Source organism: Apaloderma vittatum, unplaced genomic scaffold (genome assembly GCF_000703405.1).
Source record: "Apaloderma vittatum isolate BGI_N311 unplaced genomic scaffold, ASM70340v1 scaffold13177, whole genome shotgun sequence".
In the NCBI taxonomy this organism is placed as follows: Eukaryota; Metazoa; Chordata; class Aves; order Trogoniformes; family Trogonidae; genus Apaloderma; species Apaloderma vittatum.
Window position 1 is genome coordinate 19,090 of NW_009724646.1, and position 17,587 is coordinate 36,676.

Genomic DNA, 17,587 nt, shown 5'->3' on the forward strand with positions numbered 1-17,587 from the left:
GTGCTGCACCACCCTCCCACCTCTCTAGTATCTGAAAGGCTTCTTTAACATGGTTGGAGCAATGGATGAAAGGATTTAGATTGACCTTGCACTAAAAGAGAATCTCCTGAAGCAAAATCCTTTTTTAGTACAGTAGTTAGGATTCATTACGGTGCTTCTCAAAGCAACGCAGCTCTTCTGAGGCCTGAGGAGCTGTGGAAACCAGTTTGTGTTCTTGTGTCCAATGCAATGAGAGCTGATGGAATGTCCTGGACTTGAGCTGAGGCTATGTCAAACCAGTTGCTCATCTTTGCAGCATGATGCTGGGACATCTGATCTGGCTCTTCATAGAACTTGCATCCTCCAAGTTCATTAGTTTCTGGTTATAATTTCCAAAGCCAAAAGTGGACATACCATTTTCAGTGAGAGGCTGGCACTGTGAGCTGTAGCAGGGTTCTCAGCTCTGAGTGTGAGCTCATGAATAAGATGGAACATAAGTTGGCCCTAAACTCTTTATATGTCTGACTTTGTTAATTTGTTATCCCTGCCCACTATGCATGAATAAATAGAAATTTGAGGGTTGGGAAATTTTCAAAAATTATTTTTAATAACTTGCTGATAGTGAAAGGCTTAAAATAAGGTACTTTTATTGTTTTATAAGTGACCGTCAGCACTGTGTTGATCTGTGTTGAGTCAAGGTAATTTTAATGTAATGTCACAGTGAGTGGATAAATGAACCATAAACTTTATATATTTCTTTTTTATAAGAAATTTACTTTAAAGTATTTTTCTAATGAATGGAGTGGTAATAGAAGTCAAGTGCTAGGGCTAATCCAACCACTGGGTGAATGATAGATGCTCTCTATTAACCCCTCTCTCCTCCCAAAGGGGCTAAGGCGGAGGCTTAAGGATTGGAAAAGAAAACTAGAACAGCTTTAAAGAAACAGTAATAGCACTATTAAGAGAACAATGAAAATAATAAAATATACAAATATATATAAAACTGATATGAAACCCAACCTCTTGATAGAAGTCACCACTGATGATGCAGAGCAGGCAGGCCTGGGGGAGGTCCCAGGCTCAGCGGCAGACGAGAGCTGGATTTGGGAACGCATGGCTTGAAATTGAAGACAGAAGAACAGATGGAGTCCTCAGATGCTGGTCATTCAAGAAGAATGCTTAACTCGTGTGATTCCTCAGCTTAATACTGAATATGGTGTATATGGAATATACAGTTTATCTACTTTGTTGGTCAGGTTTGGGTTACCTGTCCTGTCTGTTTCTCCCTAGAGGTGTGACTTTTCACTTCCTTGTGAGCCTGTTACTTCTCAGCACCCCAGTGTGGTGCACAAGCTTTAGCTGTGACCTTCATTACTACAGGAACAAATATCAGTGAGAGCCTTTCTGCATACCAATCCCTGGTAGTAACTATAAACATCAGGCATTAGCACTTCCAGTAGCAGACAGGGTCTGCAAAAACATGCACTTCACAAAGTGCAGCCTCTTAGAAGAAACAGCTGAAAAGTAAGCTCACTGAACAGAGCTGGTTCTGCTTTTGGCTTAAACCGGAACAATAGACTATGTAATCTGAAACCTCACATAAGAAACTTTTTGGTATTTCTCCCCACAACTCTGGCTTTTGAAAACAAAGCTGGAGCTTGGCTTTAATTACAGAGGAAATGCTGAAGGCATACCTGGAAGACTAAAAAAAAATCATAAGGCAATTTTTTTTAAAAAAAATAAACAATATGAACAGAATTCCTTGTGATTTTAAAGATTTTTTTATAATTTTAGGTTCTGAAACATTTCTGGATGTTTGGAGTTCCATTTTTTTTTTTTTAAGGCTTCTCTCATATAAACACATAAATGGATAATGTTACTGGCAATTGCTGCAACTATTTGACATAAAATTATTCTTGTGCTTTCAGGAAGTCACAGAGGACACAAGGAGAGATATGAGACTTAATTTATGAGGTCCCTGGTCATATGTTACAGTGGTATCATTGAAATCGGTGTTGGTGTAAATTTGAAACAGCACTGTAGCTAATCATAGCCTAGGCCTGCATCTTAATTAAAAGACGTTCTTCCTTATTCAGTGTTAGAATAAAAACAAACAAAAAAACCTTATTACAGCATTAATTAATAAGTGGTGGGAGTTTGTTTTATTTTCTAATCCATACAGTTACAGAGGAGGCTAAGGGATACAGAGACATTTGTTTCAGTAACTGGATTTGCTTTTAATAATTTCTCTGTCCTTTGCTTTACGAAAGACCCTTTTAAGGCTGGCGTGTTTAGATACTGTGCTCTGCTTTCATCTGTTTGGGAATTAGACGAGACAGAATTCAGAGAAACAGATCACCTGGTAGATAAAGATAAGATAGACTGCTACTAGTGAAAAGAAGATAATGCAGTCACCTGACCTCAGGGAGCCTCTAGCAAGATAATCAGCAATCAAAACTTGTCTCCTTCCGTGCTGTGTTTAGGATGCTGCCAGGGGTGCCCTGTTTGGCACCCCCTTGTCTCATTCTTCTGTTTCTTTTTTTTTTCTTTTAGCCATTTCTCCATCAGGAAGGATTTTGTGCCCACTAGCTCAGGCCTGAAGTAATTCAGAGTAATGTAGCACTCCCTGTTTGAAAGTGATTCTGTCCATATTGTCAAACTGGTTGACTTCAGAGATGCTTTTAAAAAGCTGTTTATCACCATAACTCTTAAGAAGTTTATAGCATATTAGTCAGCAGTATATACACTTGCAAAGTACAGCTGCTGAAATAATTTTTCAGCATTTTTCCTTCCAGCACGTAAAGTCCCAGGTTCATCTCACATAACTCCAGCCTCTTAAAGGCAGTATCTGGAATAGGAATAGAGTCGCTATATTTGGTAGGGAGTGAAAGGCATGTGTGAGTGGCTTAAATTTCATAAAGCACAGAGCAGCAGCCCTCTAAAAATTAAATCTCTTAGGAGGATTAAGATACTGAGAAATCAGTTGCAGCACTCACGCTTGAAGATTGAATTTAAGGGCATGCATTTTCAAGTCAAAATTCTTCATTGTGGTTCGAGCCACTATTGAACAGAAGTGTAGGAATATTAGGTAGAGCAGGGAGGCCAGTTTTTTATGTTCCTTTAGATAACTCACTTAAGATATTTGTGATGGTCTGGTGCTCAGTGGAATTTGGGAAATCTCTGTGATGAAATCAGACTGTAGAGGAATCCAAAATCCACTGTCAGCCTGAACACAACATGATAAGAGACAGGCAGTGCTGATTTACTATATAAATTGATCATTAAGAGTGAAAGTCTTTCAGTCGCAAAGGCTGGCTGTTAATCTCTGTTTTGCTGGTGGAATGAAACACAGAAATTTGATCACCAACATCTGACCTGGTTAACTGAAGAGTTACTGGTTTTGAAGAAATTGAAAAATTACTGGTCGTTCTAAACTTGTGGGCAAAATTAATCTTCTTCTTGTCGTTTTTATGTCTGTCTCCAGAACAGTTAAAGGTTCATAGAATGGTTTTAGTTAGTGAGGAGAAGGAATCTGCTCGATATCCTGCAATTATTTCTGTTTCAAAGGAAAAATGGTTAAAAATAACAGAAAAGAATTATCAGCATGTAATCTAAGGCCCCAAAAATATACGTATCTAAATGTAGACAATGACTTCTTGTCTGCTTGTCTTCTAGAGTATGATGCCATTACTCTCTTTTGCCACATATTTATCCAGAAATTTATCCAGACAATGTTTTGTCTTTGTGAATTTTTAAGATTTCTGTACTTAATTCATCACTGCTAGGGAGGAAGTGAAGTCGACTTCACAAAAGATGTATTTGTTTGTTTGCTTTCACTTACGGATGACTGAAATTCAATATGTTATTCATGTACAGATAGCACAGAGAATGGTTAGACATAGCTAAGCGAACCATTCTGGAGACGTCCTCAGGGCTTACAGGAAACAGACTACAGACCTGTGACACTTACTGTGGTCAAGATGCCTATTGGTCGCTCAGTTAAGGCTTTCCCAGAAGAAACATTGAAGATTACCAGGCCAAAATACTAGTATAATTAAATAATTAGTTTTGACCTTGCTTCTGTATTTATTTAGGTACTTAAGACTTATTTTCTCAAACATTGTCTAGGAATCTTTTGATTAACCTCTATGGTCTCAGGCCAGACTGAAAGTCTGCCATAACTTGTATAAAAATTCCAACCCTAGTTTTGTAGAGCAATAAGTTCTTGCTAAAAATAACCAGACCAACTAAACAAGTGGAAAACCTCCGCATATGTGTTACAAATAATGTGGTTTTCCCCTTGAGTTAAATAGCTATGCCCAGTAGAAACTGGATTACACCCCATGTGTCCTCCTGGGGGCCTGAGAAGACAAGCATATGTCTTCAATGTGAGTATGTTTTACATTTGTATATAACTACATTTTAAGCTTAACATGCACATTTACCAGTTTTGGTTCTGAATTCTTAATTTCAGTCTACTGTGGGCTTCTGATAGCGTTTTCCTATCAAAACAATAGTAGTGTACTTTTCCAACAGCTTCTGTGAGACTGTCTTTGGTGTATGTTGTGGGTAATGGACGAAGCCTGCTTGGGGTAATAATTTGTCTTATAGGCATGAGAATTATTATTCTGGATTTTGTACAAGAAAATAAAACATCAAAAGGTTTAATGAATTGTTTGAAAAAATTACTTCTTGACATCAGAGGCTTGCTCAAATCTGCTAAAACTTGATTTCTAAGGTTTTTAGCTGTTACTGAAGTGAGGAAAAGAAATCTGTTGCCTGAACTCCTCTCAGAATCAAGCCAAAACTTGCTTGCAGTCGAGTAATTTCTATCTTGAACTGCTGACCAAGCTAACTTGCCAGGCTTATGGCTTCCATCTTCAGTGATGTTTTAATTTGAGTCAGGAGTATAAAATTTACTTCTCCTTACAAACTTTTTCATTTTCGTCACAGAGTGATTTATGTCCACAAGAACTGGATGCCAGGACTTTGTATCTGCTACTACTGGTCCCTAGAACTTGCTAATTCTAAAGGCAATGTGACAGGTAGTCCTCCTGCACTGAGTAGGTCAACTGGACTACAAATACGCAGTCAGTTAGCCAGAGAAGGACCCTTAATTCATTCCTTGAACCAGAGATCAAATTAGGGACATGATGTGACAACTTGCCAAGAATATAAAAGGCAATTTCTGACAAAAAGTAAAAAAAAAAATAGTTTTGCACGGTTATTTTCTTAGTTCCCTGTAAGGTTTGGAGTTTATAATTGTCCCTTCTGTTCCTAGTGAAAAAAAAAAAAGACAAATGACAACACCACAAAGAAACAACCAAAAAAACCCCAAACTGTAGCAGTAATTCTCTTTTAGCATTTAACAGCTTGATAAATACAGTAACTGGATTTGTAACTACCATTTACTAGATAGTTTAATTTCCTGTTATTTTTCTTGTTCTATAGGTGATATATGCCCTGAACACTAAGAATGATGAGCATGAGGCTAGTATACAAGCTCTGAGGGAGGCTCATGAAGAAGAAATTCAACACATTCTTGCTGAGACAACGGAAACGATTCTCCAGTGTAAAAGCAAAGTTGAAGAAGAACAATTGCTCAGAAAACGTATTCAGGCCCTTGAAATTGCTGTAGAACAGCATAAGAGACTAAAGGAAGCAGCCTTGGCAGAATTAACATTGTTCAAGAAGCAGGTGGAAGAGATGGAGCCAAGAACAGAAATCAAACAAGGACAGACAGTCCTTTCCCCAGCCATGGTAGATACCAATGCAGAGTTTCAAAACAAGATTCTAAATTTAAATCAGGAGTCTGATGGACTGCTAAATGAATGCAAAGCACCTAGGAGAGCAAATTTAGATAAAAAAATAATTTTAGATAAAAAATACAGTGTGGAAGGACACGCTGTAATAAATGGAATGGAAAACCTAAAGAGTGAGGACCAGAGAGCAACTGAAGAATATACTCAGAAAACAAGCAAACTGCAAGACTCTTATAGGAGAGAAAAAGAGGATTTGAAAAATGCGATGCATCAATCTGTGTTAGAAACAAAGAAGAGTTGTCAAAAAAGAGAAGTGGAGCAAAGTAAGAGCTCAGAGGTTGAGGAAGGCTTTTTGCTGCAGCAGGTAAAGAAGCTGGAGGCAGACCTAGAGGAGAAAAGCCAGAAGATAAATGAGAGGAAGAAGCATTCGCAGAAGCTGAAGGAGAGAATACAGGTAGGGTATGACACTGTGATCTCTATCTATGCCTATAAAAGTGTAAAGTATCAATTCTTCAAAATTCAGAGGAGGAGGATCCTTTTAAATATAATCTTGAGTCAAATGCTTTGTAAGCACTAAAGCAGTTTTAGAGGCTTAGCAGAGAAATAGGAGGGATGTAGTGCTGAGAGTTTTAAAGAAAGACTTAAGATGATTAGTAACTCATTAGGAGAATTGTGTTCCCTGAGGGAGAAGTGAGATAAAATTTCTGTTGACAGCACTTTACCTTTCCTACCAAGAAATGTGAAGAGAACAGCAAAGAGGCACTAATGCTTGCAATGAGTATTTATAGACTACGTTCTCCTTTTCCCCTGTGGTTGCCAGCTAGATACGAGCATATGTGTAGATATGAACAGGGTTAGATAAGAGACCCGAGCTGACAGGTTAGGAATCAAGTGCTTTGTGCTATATAACTCTTGCAATGGTGGCTTGTACCAAGTGACATTTCATGAAGTGTCCTTTACACCTGTGAAGTTTTACGTACCAAGCCATGAGACTTTCACCATTAGTTCTCATCTCTCACGTTTACCCTAGCTTACACATCTGCAGCACAGCTCTGTAGCCCCTTTCAGCTTAATTGCATCATGTGTCACATGCAGCTTCAGAGAATGGCACATCATGGGCAATCGGCCAACCAGCTGCATTTTGAATGTAAGGTCAGGGTGTGGAAGAGACACAGAAGCCTAAGCACCCAGCCACACTCTGGGCTCAAGGGTTCCATTTCCTTGTAATACTTTTGGTCTTGCATATCATAGAATCATAGAATGTTACAGGTTGGAAGAGACCTCTAGTCCAACCCCCCTGCCAGAGCAGGATCCCCTAGGGCAGCCACACAGGAACACATCTGGGTTGGTTTTGAAAGTCTCCAGAGGAGACTCCACAGCCTCTCTGGGCAGCCTGTGCCAGTGCTCCATCATCCTCACAGTAAAGAAGTTTCTCCTCATGTTGAGGTGGAACTTCCTGTGTTCTACCTTAAACCCCCTCTTCCTTGTTCTATTGCTGGGCACCACTGAGAAGAGATTGTCTCCTTCCTCTTGACACCCACCTCTCGGATATTTATATACGTTAATAACATCCCCTCTCAGACATCGCCCTTCAAGGCTAAACAGCCCCAGTTTTTTCAGTCTCCCTTCATAGGAGAGATGTTCAAGTCCCTTAGTCATCCTCATAGCTCTCCATTGGACTTTTTCAAGTAGATCCCTGTCTGTCTTGAATTGGGGAGCCCAAAACTGGACACAATATTCCAGGTGTGGTCTCACCAGGGCATAGTAGAGGGGGAGAACTTCCCTAGACCTGTTGAACACACTTTTCTTAATGCCCCCCAGGATCCCATTGGCCCTCTTGGCCATGAGAGCACATTGCTGTCTTTTGGACAACTTACTGTCCATTAAGACTCCAAGGTCCAAAGTCTTATATTAAGAAAGAAAACACTTGTAGATCTAGACTTGGGGTATTTCAGAATAACATTAGAATCATAGAATTGTATCAGCTGGAAGAGACGTAGAAGATCATTGAGTCCAGCCTTTGTCCCAGCCCTATGGGACAGGATGGGAAAGAAGGTTTGTCTCCTTTAGAGACAGAGACCACCCCAGAAGCCTGTAGAGAGCAGTGTCACCCCAGTCAGCTCTGTTCCTCCAAGACAACTCTGACTCTTTTTACCATCTGCCCTCACATCTTGCCTGTCAGTATCATTTTGCTAATGGTGCAGAGTTCTGGGCCTCTTCTTTGAAGATGTTCTTTGGGGGATTTCAGCCTTCAATACAGTTGCTGCCTTTTTGTTTCACAAGATCAGAAGGTGAATTGAATGCACCTTCCACAACACTATTCAGACTCCATTCTCTCAGTCTGTTGATCTCTAGCAGAACATCCTTTATCTTCTGCAAAAATGTGGAGAGGATATAATGAATGGCAGAGATGCAGATAAGCCTTTTTTTTTTAAATTTGAGTAGGGGAAATGCATAGTATGTTTCAATAAGGAAAAGTGTCTTGGCTCTGTAGAAGTTCAGAGTGACAGAGGGGAAGAGAGAAAGTAAGATCCTGATTTCTTGTGAGTACTTTAAGTAACATTAATGTCTGAAAATTTATGCATGTGGTTTACAGTTCTGATTTATCATATAAGAAATAGTCTTTTAAGAATGAATAATGTAAAACACGATAGGAACTGGAAATAAGAAGGTGGTATCATTAGCATTTTAATTTCTAAATTCAGTATCAGCTGGATAAAACTGAAATATTTTCTGAGGGACATATGCTAAATTTGTACATTTCAGATCCTCTAAGTCTATGCAATGACGCTGATTTGCGTAACACTGGAGCATATCGCCTTGAATCTTTAAAGATATAGCCTCAGACTACAATAAATCTGGAAGAAGGAAAACAGACACAATACTATTTTCTGTTTCTTTCTGGTTTAAATAAAAAAGTAGAAGTTTCTCCTTTCTACATTGTCTATTTCTGGTGCCACTGTTAAATATTACATTTTTTTTTTAGAATCCTGTGGAAAATGGCAGACTAGAAAACAGAAACATCTCTTTAATCAGTAATAACTTTGATAATTTGTAAATATCAGCAAGAAAATCTATTACAATGCTTGAAAGATGAAAGGACCAACGTTTAAGCAAAATGAATTATGTTTTCTCCTTGGTGCACACCAAGACATTTGAGACCTTTAGACAAAACGCATCACATTAGTGCATGTTTGTTATTATTGCTGGGGAGGAGAGAATACAAAGGATGACAAGTTATTAAGTCTGATCTGCTCAGTCTAATTTTAGAAGAATTTTGACCTATACCAAAGGTGACAGGCTTTAAGTTTTTGACTACAGAGAAAGTTAAATACAACTTGGTTTCAACCTATGAGGTTTTGCTCAGCGTTCACATAGGAAGTAATGGCAATTTTCTCTGAGTGAGTATTACAATATTATGTTAGCCATCTTGAAACTGAGACTAGAACCTCCAGAAATAGAATGTTAAATATGGTTTAATTTTTGCCATCAGTTATGGACAGACAATTCCCAGTAAATCCTGTAAGAGCTGATTTTTCTGGTTTTAAGCATCTCTATTATGGATTAAGTTACAAACTATTGTACTTTAGTAACTGGGGAAAAAAAAAACCACCTAATATTCATTAATATTTAACACAAGTTTCTGTGAAATTAATGGAAGTATATCCTGTATCCAAGTGTAAGATAATCTCAGGTATCTTTTAGATGGTAATTCCTGTTAAATATTCGCTGTCCTATAGTGCCTACTACATCTGAGAGAATGGCTTCACATTATAAATATTCTAGCAACAGAATAGAGGCAGTTTAAGGGTATGGATGAGTAAAAAATGCATTTAAACCAGCTCTGTAGGTGAAAGGTTGGTATCATGGAACTACACTGAGAGAGAAAATGACCATTTATTCCAAATGACAAAAAAAAGAACATATATAATAAGCATAGAAGTAATGCCATGCATATTTTAAGATTTGGAAGTGTAGCTTAAGGGAACACAACAAGAAATTCTGGGATCAAAAGGTGTAGTGAAAAAAGTGGAGAAAGAGCTAAGCCTAGTCAAAGAGAGAAATACATGGTAAGAGAAGGAAATCCTGCAAAAAGCAGGTGAGATGCTCATTAATGTCATTCTGAAATATTTCCCTTGTTAGTAGACACTCACATTGGAAATTCTGCAAGTTATTTATGCTATTTGAAATGTAAATTTTGATACCACAGAAGATGTGGAAACTATGTTGAATTCGTAAAGCAAAGCTGTTAATAGAGTAGATCAACTGAAACATCAAATAACACAGCAGCAGCAAATGATTTTTACTGAACAGAGACAGAACAAGAGTGTCTCTGAAGATGTGCAAGAACTTAAACAGGTGGTTTGCTCTCAAATATTCAAACGCATGGCATGCCAAAAGTACTGAAATCAATTTTCATTTAAGATTAATGGCTTTTGGGTTATTCTACAGCAGTCAGTCCTGTAGGATTCCCATATCTCTGACCTCATCCAGTAGAACACTGAGTCACGTTCCTAACCTGAAGTACATGAGCTGCTGCAGCGACAGCAAAGGAACTACTGACATCCTTGAGGTGGACCAGGGCAGAGTGTTCAATTACTCCTGTTAACAAAACCTTAGAGAACAAGGTCCAAGCCAGACTTTCTCTGTTGATCTCAAGTTGGAACACTGATTTATTTATTTTTTAAATATAGAAAACAGTTCTGAAAAGTGACACAAAAATAATAGCAGGAATAAATTCGGTACACTTAGGAATGTATGTATGTATCTTTAGAGTTCCCTCTGTACAATGTCTGCCCTTAAACAATTATCCAGTAGTGAATCTTTTCTATCTTTTTTAGTTCTTCTAGAATATTGTTATAGTAGCATTTTGGAAAATTAGAGCTAGCATCAGAGATATATCAAAAACCAAATTGTCCTTTGTGAGATTTCACAGAACTAGGGTTTTCCTTGAGGAAACCTGCATGGTTGGGAATTGAGTCACACACCCCAGCTCAGTCCAGAACAGCAAAATTCCCCACCCCTGGACTGCAGAAGAGGCACACAGCCCTGGATCACTACAGTTCTACATTATTAACTAACATAAGCCAGTATTTTTCAGTAGAGTATATCCACCTAAATAGCACATTCCCTACAAAACAGACTACTGCAACCCCAGTATTCTACCCTGGTTTTGTCATCTTATATAGCTAGTGTGTTTTAGAGACTATAAAGAGACTGTAGCTATTTAAAAAAGAGTGTACGAATAAAAGATAGAGAACTTGCTCTGGAAAAGAGAGCATCAGTCCCATAAGGAAAAGATTTGCCTGCAGAAATAGCTATTAAAAGGGCTAGAATATTTTGTAATAAACTGTACAAAAGAAATGAAGCCAGTCTGAAACTTCATGTAAGCTGAAAGAAAAAATGCAGAAGGTAGGAATGTTCTTCTATTTATAGATGCTCTAATTCATCTGGTTTTAATCTTATTGGTCACAGTGACATCATTTGAATTATCCTCACTGGAGGCACTTTGAATTAACATGAAATGCAAGGATTTTCTTGCTATGGTCTTACTGAAAAATAAAGAAGGAAAAAAAAGAGTCAAAATGATGTATTCCTATGAAAACCTCCACATGCAGGAACGTGATTGTATCCCTCATGTGATTAACTGTCTTCTTAGCCACACTTACCCTTGCATGCTTTGCGTGTGACAGTTGAAGTGATCAATATAATGTCATTCCTGAAGAAAAATGTTTTGTAGGTGTATTTCTATTTCTGACTCAAATTTCCATAGATTGCTGCTGTGAAATACTCAAATACATTGATTTAATCAAAATTTTGCATTGTTTAGGCAAAGAGTCTAATTCTAAAAAGTGTTGGTAAATGGATTTAGAGTGCAGGTGTTATCAGTGAAATGACAACTAGTTACAAACAAATATATGCATATGTGTGTGTGTGTGTGTATATATATATACATATTTATATATATAAGTCTGTATTTAACTTTACTCAGAAAGAATGCTCATCTTCTCATGGATCCAGTGAGGTCACCTGAGCAATACCTTTTTTCAATGTGTTTTAAGTGGCTGAGCTTTAGCAGTTTAAGATTAGTTTAAGAGATTCTTATTTCACTTTCATGAGAACTGCTGCCTGTGGCTGAATCCTTCGGCTTCAGGAAATTTGCAGTCTGTAATGTTTCTGTGCAGTAGGAAGCTAAATGTGAACTGAAATCTATTCAAATAGAGGAAAACCTTGAAACACGTGTTCAGTTTTAAGCACATGCTTTAATGCTTAGTGAAGCTAACAACTCAATGCACGCCCAAGTGGTTTGCCGAATTCCAGCGTAAACTGAGGAGGAGGTTAGTTTGTGTCCTGATGTACTTGTGTGTTTGTCAGGCATCTTCTAGGCAGAAAAGGAAATTTGATTAGACCAATTTGTAGAATTGGACTACTGGTCAAGTGTTCCTTAGACCCTTCTTGGCACTAAGAACGTACTTCTACCCATTTTTCTCAGTTTTAATGCTGCTATACCTTTCCAAGTTCAACATTTACTTGAAAATAATCAAATTGCTCACGGACAACTTGTGAAGTCATAAAAAACCTGCAACTCCTATCACTAAATGTTGAGCTTCATAGTACCTTCTGGATTTTGCAGACTAAGAATTGTGTTAAGTGCTCATCAGGATTCATTTCTGCCTATGAAACTGCTGAAGTTTATACATTTATGCAATCTCATTTCTCTGAAAGGAACCTGTGTGAATAAATTATTTTATCTGAATGTGAAAGTGCTTGTGTTTGTTCAGGATGTGAAGATGCAGCTCTTGAAGATACACAGTTATACTATCAAGCATAAGATGTATGAGAATGACTTGCCTTTTATATAGTATATTATTTTACGTGAATATACTAATTTATTTTTGAACACTAGCACCACTCAAGGCAAACAATATGGCTTTTCATGCTGTACAGTTTTCCACTTGAGGGAAGCTTTCAGTAGAAGATTAGGATTATGTGAGCTGTATTAGCTAAGACTCGTACTAGAAAGATCCAAAGCAAACTCTTAATACTTCTTTGGTTGAAGAAAACACAAGTGACATTAAAAGACTGTAGCATGTGTTACATGTAAACTGCTCTATTATCTAGGTTAATGTAGAAGAAATGTTCTTTCTTTTTCATGCTGCATGTTTTGTCCCAGCAATTGCATGTTTTTTGCTTTTTTCCTTTTTCCTTTTTTTATTATTTTTTACTTTAGGAACTCCAGGCACAGCTAGAGGAGTTTAAAAGAAAATCTGAGTGTGAACTAAAGCAACTAGAGAAAGAGAAAGAAGTCCTAACTGGGAAACTTCAAAATTCTTCAATTGAGGTAAACTGGACATAAATGTAAACCAGTAATAAAAGGGCTCTTCATCTGAAAGATTCTTGTGTTTGTTTAAATATTAATCGTGTGATTAGCATTCAAGAAAATATGCAAGGACTATAGATCTATGAAGATTTTTAACAAGCCTATTTATTTTGATAAATTTCATATGTCACTCTGGAGATACACTGTGGCTTTTTGGTGAGGAGTTTGTTAACTTTATGGGGTTTTTTAATTATTTTTTTTTGCATAGACATGTAAAAGGGCCTGTTTGGTTGCTCCCTTGAGCAAGAGATTTGAATGGAAAAGAGGTTTCTGTTCTGCCTGCTTGACAGTAAGGTTGGTAACTGAAGCAGATTTGATTGTGCAATTATGTAGTATATGTTAGTAGTTAGGTGTGCCTGCCTCTATATCCTCAAGATGAAGAATGAAATAGAGAAAGCACTGTGACCATAAAGTAGCTTTGAGGATTTGTCCCGTTCCTCACTCTGGTTACACCCAAGTCATAATGCAAATCTGTTGACATGGATTAATCTGGAAATAAATACCAGAGGTGCACTAGTATTAGATCATCCACCTGTTACACCTGTAATGTATAGTCAGTTGCAGGCAAAGTGATACAGATTTTCCAGATTAGCATGGCTACCAAAATATTTATAAAGGAAAGCGTCCTTATCTGAAAAGCCTTAACTGGTTGGATAAATAATTTTCTGCCAAAACAAAAGCAGAACCCCTACAAGACAATTATTATTTACCCAGATAAACAGTTCACCTTTAAAATTTCTGACAGCTGTGACTACATGTTTCTTCCTCTCAGGTGTTTCCCTTTTGTGTTGTTCAGTTCTTTTCAGCAAAAACTATCCTCTTTAAAATGTTACATACAGGATATTTTCTTTTCTTTAATGTGATCATATGAAGTTTTTGCCTGTGAACATTTCAGTACTTTTATCTCATGGATAAGCTATAAACTAGCTGCTTTAACAACTGAAATCAGTGATATAATGAAAAGTTCTGATAATGCTCGGTGCTGCATTTATTTTTCTACTCCAAGTATATCATTGCATTTAGTATCTTCTTCAGAAGAACACTGAAATTATTTGTGATTTTCTGTTCTGGGAGATTATGAGTGAATGGACATATTACCATGAGAATTTGTCATCCATTTCTTTGGTTTTGCCCTGCCAATCTAGGTTTTGAGGCTCCAAGATTTTATTAAGCAAAATGAGGATGTTCCCAAATATACAGGACAGAGAGAAACAGAACAACAGGATTTAGGTAGCTCTGGAACTACTGAATTACAGATAGTCACTGTTGTTCTGAGTGGCTGGCTGTGATTTCCGTTGCTTTGTATCTTCACTGGTCTAAGCAGTTTCACTTCCAGCAAGTTCAGTGGGACCACGGCATCACAGAATGGTCAGGGTTGGAAGGGACCTCTGAAGATCATCTAGTCCAACCCCCCTGCCAGAGCAGGATCCCCTGGAGTAGACCACAGAGGAACGCATCCAAGCAGGTTTTGAAAGTCTCTAGAGACTGAGAATCCACAACATCTCTGGGCAACCTGTTCCAGTGCTCTGCCACCCTCACAGTACAGATCTATTTCCTCATGTTTAGGTTGAACCTTCTGTTTTCCAGTTTGTGACCACTGCCCCTTGTTCTGTCACTGGACACTGCTGAGAAGAGTCTGGCCCTATCTTCCTGACACCCGCCCTTTAGATATTTATAAGCATTGATGAGATGGCCCCTGAGCCTTCTCTTCTGCTGGCTAAACAGACCCAGCTCTCTCAGCCTTTCCTCCTATGGTAGGTGCTTCAGACCCCTAATCATCTTAGTGGCTCTGCGTTGGGTTCTCTCCAGTAGTTCCTTGTCCTTCTTGAACTGGGGAGCCCAGAACTGGAACAGTTCCACAGATGTTGAAGGCGTAGATCATTCTCAGCTGACATTTGTAGACCCTGAATGGCCATAATAAGCTCTTTTTGAGCATTTGAAGACAGAAAAAAGGGCAGATAGGCTCATCAGGTGGCTAAGCAACATGTTGGCACCTCTCTTCTACCTGCTTCCACTTTCCCACATGCCACTGCTCCTGCTTGGTGCAGCATGTTCCAGCAATCAGGGCATGTCTTGTGGTTATTTACTGTGTAACACCTGCTTTTTCTCCCATTCCTGAAAACTGTACTAGTTCTGAGTGCAGCATGGTCTTTCCCCTGTCATTTCTCCTGTAAAACAGATTTGTGCATTCTGGTATCACAGTTGGATTCTGACTTTCTATCCTTCTCTCAGTCTTAGAAATACAGAATCCTGAGTTTAGGTTTAATTACACATTTCTGCATGTCACCGTTTTTCTTCTCTGAAAGAATTTCAGGTCAATCCAACCTATTGCACCTAATGCAAACATGGGTTCTTAGAAATCAGTCATCTTGATTCTTTTCCAGTTTCACTTAAATGAACTTATTTCTACAGTGAATCATCAAATTACTTTTCTGGAAGTCACATATTCAGGACAGAAAAATATCTTGGAATCTAACAATGCTCCCAAAAGGGAGGAACTGCTCCCTCTAAAGAGAAATTTTGCATTTTTCCTGGTACTCTTTAACTTACTTTCTCAAACAATTATTTGCCAGTATTTCCAGGGAAGCGAAGTAATTTCAATTTACAATAATTCCCTTCTATAAATACATGAATATTCACAGCCAAGAAACCACGTTTTACTGTACAACAGTATGTTTCACTGAGGGCATGATTCCCATCTGGGAACCTTTGCATTGGCTCAGCCCAGAGCTTCCGCCTCAAAGGTTAGGTAATGTGCTGTTACTAATCCAGTTCTAACCTGGATACAATTTCAGATCTAAAAATAGCTTCCTTGGCTGTATAAGGCACGTTTTCGATTGGGCTGACATAGCTAGAACACTATGCAGAGTAGACAGAATCATATCAATTTCATCTCTCCGTGGATGCACTCCTAAGTCACAGTATTTCTGTATTACTAAGATTATTTTTTTTCTGGATAAAGAAAACAGATTTGCATCCCTTTTGTCCTTTGGAAGGAAGGATGTTAGATTTATTGCGAGTCAAATGCTAATTCATTAGGAGTGATCCAGGTTCTTGCTTTTGCACTGCAGAATCTCTTCCGCATGTGTTAAAAAGGCTATTCTGGAATTAGAAGGCACCTTAAATGGAAGCGCAGGCATCTTGTGATGATAGCTCTTTGCACAGTGCTAGCACAGCAATGCCCAAAGCCGTGATGGAGATCTTGTAGGTACCATCAAATAGCAGCAGTAGAGATGTCCCACACCTCTGCCTGTTCAGGAATTGCCATAAATTTAGGAAGGCAGTTAACTGAAATAAGCCTAAAGAAAAGAGTAAAATATAATTTCATTATTTTCTTACTACTTTTTTATACCATGTTACCATTTTGATGATGCTATCATCACAGTATGAGTAAAGCCTTGTAGCATTTGGGTGCCTTATTTTAACATTCTGAACAAATTCTCAGTTGTGGTGACTCTTCTGTAATACACCAAAAGGCAGTTTTAAGTCTTTTCTATAAATTCATCGCCTAGCAATGCATTGAGAAACTCAGATCTTTCTACTTAAAAGATACAGGAAGTCAAAATATCCTCTCTGATTCCAAATTTAAATCTTGCCTTTGAGATTCCATACTTCTTACATACAATAAATAAAAGGAGGGGAAAGCAGACATAAGACTTGAAGTATTCATAGTGCTTGCAAGCACAATGAATTCAAATAATCAAAGCAGAAGTCAAATGAGGGAACTGTGGTGGCATGAGCAGCCTTACATTTGCCCAATATTTCTGCCCATAGGCTATCAAAGTCTGAGAGGTACTTTTCCAAAAGAATCAAGCCATCCTTCCTGGGAGAAGGACAGTAATTATGGTGAGAACAGAATGAAACTAAAGTTCTTGAAATATTTCAAAACTTACCTGTCTTTTTGAGTAATAGTTAATTTTTCTTTACTTGAAAGACTCTGGGAGGCAAAACCAGCTGTCATAAGAAAGGACAAGTGCAAACATCCCCCTGAAATTTGAAAAGAATTCAGCAGAGCCTGGAAAAATGCTGTTACCTAGAGTTTATACTATGGACAGGTACCAGTTGCTTATTTAAGACCACATTATGCAATTCTGGTGGATAAAAGTAAATGAACAGTGGTATTAGATGTACAGTTTTTTTTCAAGAGGTTTAGTTTTGCAGCAGGAAGACATTATAAAACGATGTGGCTGGTCTGTTAATAGTAAAAGGAGCCAAATAGATTATAGGCCAATGCGAATTGGCATAGTTCCATTGGATTGAATGTTGCTTTACCAAATTTACAATTTGAGGGTCTGGCTGTCAGTTTTGAAGTAATGAAGCACAATAAATGCCTGGGCACTTCAAAATATTTCGGAGAAGGATTTGTACTGGTGGATTTGAAAGCTCTTTTATTTGAAAGACAGGAGAAGGAAACCTGTTGGGATCAAATTGTTTGTTTCTTAACCTCTAATACATTAAAGTAGCA

At 38.0% G+C, this 17,587-nt stretch overlaps 1 protein-coding gene across 1 annotated transcript in view; it reads left to right on the forward strand.

Annotated features, from left to right (window-relative positions):
- FAM184B (family with sequence similarity 184, member B) overlaps positions 1–17,587 on the forward strand; it is a 42,953-nt gene that overhangs the window by 12,836 nt on the left and 12,530 nt on the right. Inside the window, exons 3-5 of the mRNA XM_009872606.1 lie at positions 5,431–6,195; positions 12,973–13,083; positions 14,268–14,352. Of these exons, the coding sequence (XP_009870908.1) occupies positions 5,431–6,195; positions 12,973–13,083; positions 14,268–14,352 (961 nt within the window). The remainder of the gene's footprint in view (positions 1–5,430; positions 6,196–12,972; positions 13,084–14,267; positions 14,353–17,587) is intronic.